At 40.7% G+C, this 6739-nt stretch overlaps 1 protein-coding gene across 1 annotated transcript in view; it reads left to right on the top strand.

The window, feature by feature from the left end:
• LOC112071401 (voltage-gated potassium channel KCNC1-like) overlaps positions 1 to 2421 on the top strand; it is a 55971-nt gene extending 53550 nt beyond the window's left edge. The window contains exon 4 of the mRNA XM_024138855.2: positions 1847 to 2421. Within this exon, the coding sequence (XP_023994623.1) occupies positions 1847 to 2013 (167 nt within the window). The 3' untranslated portion in view covers positions 2014 to 2421. The remainder of the gene's footprint in view (positions 1 to 1846) is intronic.
• Positions 2422 to 6739: the final 4318 nt, after the last annotated feature.

Below are 6739 nucleotides of genomic sequence, written 5' to 3'. Positions count from 1 at the left end.
GATTTGTGTATTTATTCCAGATAGTTCACACTGACTGAAGACAGCATTGTGTAAATCCTATAAGTTCACACTGACTGAAACTGAAACACAAACACCATATTTGTCTTCTCTATGAAAAGCCGTTCCCTCGCTGACGGGTGTTTTAGTGTGGTGATGGTGGAGCAAACACAAAAGAAGTACGGGTTATGACGTCCTTTGAAAGGTTGCTCAAGAACACATTGTAAATAATACCAACTGATTTTGAATATTGAAAATATATATATTTTTATATAACCTGATTTGGTAATGGCAACCTGAAATTGTGGCATATATTTGATATTACTGCCTATCCAACATTGACCTAACAAATCTCCTATTGCCATTTGATACATCAATTTATGCAAAACCTCAAGTTGCCATTCCGTTTCTTCAAATGAGGATATTAATGCTTTGGCTTTTAGTAAATATAGATCTAGTGAAATTAGACCACAAGACGAAACCCCAAAGTCTACAGGGAGAGTCATAATATACGTTATCAGACTGCCTACATTTTCTCTAATATACTGTGCAGACTGCCTACTTTTCTCTAAATTACTGTAGCAGACTGCCTACATTTTTCTTTAATATAATGTAGCTAACAACTATTCTTCCAATTATTGTAGCAGACTGCCACATATTTCTTAATATAATGTAGCTAACAAATATTCTCCAATATATTGTAGCAGACTGCAAACATATTCTCCAGTATATTGTAGCTTCCAACATATTCTCTAATATACTGTAGCAGCTGCCAACATAATCTCAATATACTGTAGCAGACTCCAACATATTCTCTATATACTGTAGCAGACTGCCAACATATTCTCTAATATAATCTGCAGGACTGCCAACATATTCTCTAATATACTGTAGCAGACTGCCACATATTCTCAATATACTGTAGCGTCAACATATTCTCTAATATCAACATATTCTCCAATATACTGTAGCAGACTGACAACATATTCTCCAATATACTGTAGCAGACTGACAACATATTCTCCAATATACTGTAGCATACTGTCAACATATTCTCCAATATACTGTTGCATACTGCCAACATATTCTCCAATATGCGGTAGCAGACTGCCAACATATTCTCCAATATATTGTAGCTGCCAACATATTCTCCAATATACTGTATCTGCCAACATATTCTCCAATATACTGTATCTGCCAAAATATTCTCCAATATATTGTAGCTGCCAACATATTCTCCAATATATTGTAGCTGCCAACATATTCTCCAATATATTGTAGCTGCCAACATATTCTCCAATATATTGTAGCTGCCAACATATTATTCCCCACTCAGGTGGTGTAGGTGTCTGTCAACATGTCCTGCTCTTCTAAACCATTCCAGTACCCCCCTGTGCATGCATGCAATGCATGGACGATATTGCTGTCGTTGACCTCACTGACTAACTGAAATCTGTTGACTTTTGTGTTTGGAGAAAAACTAAAACAAGAAATCAACTGGTTGTAAGAAATACAAAGAAATTAAGACACATTCTCAGAAACGTTTTGGCGTGTACTGTAGTGAAAACACTGCAATGTACAGTAGTGACATTGCAGTGTTTGACATTGCAAACATTGCAAACATTCAGTCCACTGTACTCAACTTTCAGTGTACTGTACTGAAAACACTGCAATATATTGTACTGAAAACACTGCATTGTACTGTACTGAAAACACTGCATTGTACTGAAAACACTGCAATGTACTGTACTCAAAACTTTCAGTGCATTGTACTCAACTTTCAGTGCATTGTACTCAAAACACTCTGCACTGTACTGTACTCAAAACACTCTCTGTTTTCCAACTGAAGGTTATGACAAGCCTTGGAGCGCCCTAAACAGCATGTCTGGCATGAGCGTGAGTGGCCTGGGCGGCCATGACGCCTCTGGAGTGTCGTCCTCCTGCGTTTCCGCCCTACCCTGCAGCCCATCCTGTCTCATCCAGCACTCTCACTCCCCCATCCCATCCATTCTCTGAACTCTAGCATGGTTCACCAGGACACTTTGGCCCTGTCCGGAATCACCCCCTAACGGTAGCCCCGGCCTACCCGCTAGACACTTGTGGAGATCTGAGAGGATTGGATAGGTGTAGGCAATATGGTGATAGCGCCACCTAGCCTATCAGAGGGCAAGGTGGAGTTGTCACCATATATTATTGCTTAGTTACACCTCTCCAATCCTCTCAGATTTCTAGGGGTTGTTTACTGCTCTACTGCTCTCCCCTCTCTCTACTGCTCTCTCCTCTCTCTACGGCTCTCCCCTCTCTCTACGGCTCTCCCCTCTCTCTACTGCTCTCTCCTCTCTCTACTGCTCTCCCCTCTCTCTACTGTTCTCTCCTCTCTCTACTGCTCTCCCCTCTCTCTTTACTCTCTCTCTCTCTCTACTGCTCTCCCTCTCTCTACTGTTCTCTTTCTACTCTCTCTCTTCTACTGCTCTCTGCTCTCTACTGCTCTCTCTACTTGCTCTCCCCTCTCTCTACTGCTCTCTCTACTGCTCTCTCTACCTCTCCCCTCTCTCTACTGCTCTCTCCTCTCTCGTACTGCTTCTCCCCTCTCCTCTCTCTCTACTCCTCTCTCTTACTGCTCTTCCCCTCTCTCTACTGCTTCTCTCCGTCTCTCTTCTCTCTCTCTTCTCTCCTCTACTGCTCTCCTCCTCCTTCTACTGCTCTCTCCTCTCTCTCTGTCTCCCTCTCTCTACTGCTCTCTCCCCTCTCTACTGCTCTCCCCTTCTCTTCACTGCTCTCTCCTCTCTTCTACTGCTCTCCCCTCTCGTCTCTATCTGCTCTCTCCTCTCTCTTCGTACTGCTCTCCCCTCTCTCTACTGCTCTCCCTCTCTCTACTGGCCTCCCCTCTCTCTATGCTTCTCGCCCTCTCTTTAGTTTGACTCTTTGCCCTTACCCCGCGCTTTCCTATTTGCTTTGGCTTTTTCTTCTTCTTTTTTGTCCCGTCTCCACTGTGTCTCCAATTGAGCAATGAATGGTATCAAATGCTTCCCAAGACAAGTCTTGCTTGAGAGTCTATCATATGTTCAGTACATTGTCTAACACAGCCGCCTCTATTCTGGCGATGATTGCCTCGTTCAGCGATGCATGATCCAGTAAAGCATTGATGATAGTTACTCTAGTTGATATATGATTCTACAGGTTAATTACCCCGATGTGCTTATTTGTTCTGCCGTGCCTATCTATCATTGGCCCTGTTTGCCTCTGTTCTAGTTGTTTGAGTTCTCGAATACTTTTTACTGTTCCATTCTATACTTAAATACTTTCTCAATCTGCTTTTTAAAATAAAACTTGTGAAACAAAGATCCAATTTCATAAGATGTATTTAACGCCCTGCTTTAAACATTGTCTTATATGCTGAAGCTTGTGGTTTACTTATTGGCAGCAAACACTGCCTGCTGCTTTTCTGGTGTCCCAACATGCACCCTGATTCCTATATGTACACTTACTGGCACCCTATTCCCTATATAGTACACTACTGGCACCCTATTCCCTACATAGTACACTACTGGCACCCTATTCCCTACATAGTACACTACTGGCACCCTATTCCCTACATAGTGCACTACTTTAGACCAGAGACCCTATGGGCCCTGGTCAAATGTTGTGCACTTTAATAGGGAATAGGGTGCCATTTGGGACGCAGGCAAGTTGTTGAGTATCTCCCATTTAAGTATTTCCTTGTTGCAAAGTGAAGGCGTTCTGAATACAGAATGTGTATGATGAGACAAACACTTTATAACTCTGAGAGTGGCAGTACAGATGTCAAATCTGGAATGAGTAGGGATCTAGAATAATGATGATGATTCTAGAATGATGAAGACATCTAGAATGATGATGATTCTAGAATGAGGAAGACATCTAGAATGATGATGATTCTAGAATGAGGAAGACATCTAGAATGATGATGATTCCAGAATGAGGAAGAGATCTAGAATGATGATGATTCCAGAATGAGGAAGAGATCTAGAATGATGATGATTCTAGAATGAGGAAATGGTGACAATTTTTCTAATACTAGTGATGATGATACGTTTGTCAACAGAAACTAAACTTTCGTTTCATTTGCATGTGTTGCATGAGATTATGTTCAACGAGAAGCTAACTGTATCACATGTAAGAAAAACATGTTGCTTTCTTTCAAAAGCTTCTTCTCCCTTTTTATTATGCACATTCTGAAGCAGCTTATTCTATAGCAAGAGACTCATAGCAGAACAATTCATGTAGCTGCCATGTTTTGCCTTTCCCAAATTCATGTATTGTTTACTTACTATGTGMTTTTTTAGGAAATCATTTTTATATAGGAACCTACTTTCAAAAGAGTAACACTTGACTTAATATACCAAACTTRATTTAATATACCAAACGTTAAATGAAAAGATTTACTAGTGAGATAATACGAACTGTTTGCAGTTTAACAATACATAATGATACATAGTCTGCAGACATGATGATATATCGTTTACACCTGTATCTGTAGGAATTTATGTATTTTTTTTTCAGCCCCAATACTTATGCAGTAAAACATAAAGGAAAAGCACTTTAACAAGTCTTGAGTTGACTTATTTATCAGACACATTAAATCCTAATAAAATATATATCCTGCTTTATTTGGGCAAGGTTTTCCATTTCCTTTTTGTCTGATCATATCTCTGCTGTGGTGGTGCTTGATGTTAACTGTTAAAACCCTTGTGAAGATTAAATGTCAAAAGAGATACAGGTGAACTATATGTTCGTACGTAATGCAATTATATAAGGTTCCAGTACAGTACAGTACAGTATGGGGTTTTGGGGGATGTTGGGGGAAAGGAACATGCATGTATTTTACATTATGCAAAAGAAAAGTATTCAAATACAAGATGTAAATAAATAAAAAATATCATTGCATGAAATAAATTTTGTATACAACAGTGTTTTAGACTCTGTTTTTTTATTTAAAAGACAAAACATGCATTCATGTTTGTAACTTTTTCCGTTAGCATATAGCTAGTCCGTTGTATAGCCTACGGTACTTGTGTGCGGGGTCAAAGAGTGCTTCCATGAGTTGGGACTGTGGGAGCATGACACAATGTCCCAAACAAAGCATGGCAACTACTGACTGAACCTCTGTACAGCAACATGCATGATCTGGGCATGAGTATTAACATTCTGAAGAATCCAACCGTTGGAAACAAACACTACTTCTCTGTCTGATGCCTTCTGCCTTGATTCTAAGCATGGAAAAACACATGGTTAAACTGACACCTTTACCATGATGAAAAGCAGAGCAGAGCCCATTTTATTTTACCGTCATTCCACACCCGCCATCACGCTAGTAAACTATACACTGTTCTAGTAGAGGTATCCTAGTCTAACCTGTCCCTCTACACTGTTCTAGTAGAGAGGTAATTCCGCTAGTCTATCGCCTGTCCTCTACACTGTTCTAGTAAGGTACTGTTACTGCATACGTGTATCCTAGTCTACCTGTCCTCTACACTGTTTAAGTAGAGGTATCCTAGTCTACCTGTCCCTCTACACTGTTTAGTAGAGGTATCCTAGTCTACCTTGTCCTCTACACTGTTCTAGTAGAGGTATCCTAGTCTACCTGTCCCTCTACACTGTTCTAAGTAGAGGTATCCTAGTCTACCTGCCCTCTACACTGTTTAGTAGAGGTATCCTAGTCTACCTGTCCCTCTTAACCTGTTCTAGTAGAGGGTATCCTAGTCTACCTGTCCTCTACACTGTTTATAGTAGAGGTATCCTAGTCTACCTGTCCTCTACACTGTTATAGTAGAGGTATCCTAGTCTACCTGTCCTCTACACTGTTTAGTAGAGGTAGTCCTAGTCTACCTGTCCCTCTACACTGTTCTAGTAGAGGTATCCTAGTCTACCTGTCCTCTTACACTGTTATAGTAGAGGTATCCTAGTCCTACCTTCCTACACTGTTCTAGTAGAGGTATCCTAGTCTACCTGTCCTCTACACTGTTCTAAATCGAGGTTATCCTAGTCTACCTGTCCTCTACACTGTTCTAGTAGAGGTATCCTAGTCTACCTTCCTCTACACTGTCTAGTAGAGGTATCCTAGTCTACTGTCCTCTACCACTGTTATTAGTAGAGGTATCCTAGTTACCTGTCCTCTACACTGTTATAGTAGAGGTATCCTAGTCTACCTGTCCTCTACACTGTTATAGTGAGTATCCTAGTCTACACTGTCCTCTACACTGTTCTAGTAGAGGTATCCTAGTTCTACCTGTCCTCTACACTGTTCTGTAGAGGTATCCATAGTCTACTTGTTACTGTCCTCTCACTGTTCTAGTAGAGGTATCCTAGTCTACCTGTCCTCTACACTGTTATATAGTAGGTATCCTAGTCTACCTGTCCTCTACACTGTTTATAGTAGAGGTATCCTAGTCTACCTGTCCTCTACACTGTTATAGTAGATGTATCCTAGTCTACCTGTCCTCTACACTGTTACTAGTAGGTATCCTAGTTACCTGTCCTCTACACTGTTCTAGTGAGGGTATCCTAGTCTACCTGTTCCTCTACACTGTTCTAGTTAGAGGTATCCTAGTCTACCTGTCCTCTAACACTGTTATAGTAGAGGTATCCTAGTCTACCTGTCCTCTCTACACTGTTATAGTAGAGAGTATCCTAGTCTACCTGTCCTCTACACTGTTATAGTAGAGGTATCCTAGTCTACCTGTCCTCTACACTGTTTTATAGT

Source organism: Salvelinus sp. IW2-2015, unplaced genomic scaffold (genome assembly GCF_002910315.2).
Source record: "Salvelinus sp. IW2-2015 unplaced genomic scaffold, ASM291031v2 Un_scaffold1607, whole genome shotgun sequence".
Taxonomy (NCBI): domain Eukaryota; kingdom Metazoa; phylum Chordata; class Actinopteri; order Salmoniformes; family Salmonidae; genus Salvelinus; species Salvelinus sp. IW2-2015.
The sequence above is the reverse complement of the archived record's forward strand: the minus strand, read 5'-3'. Positions and strand labels throughout refer to the sequence as shown.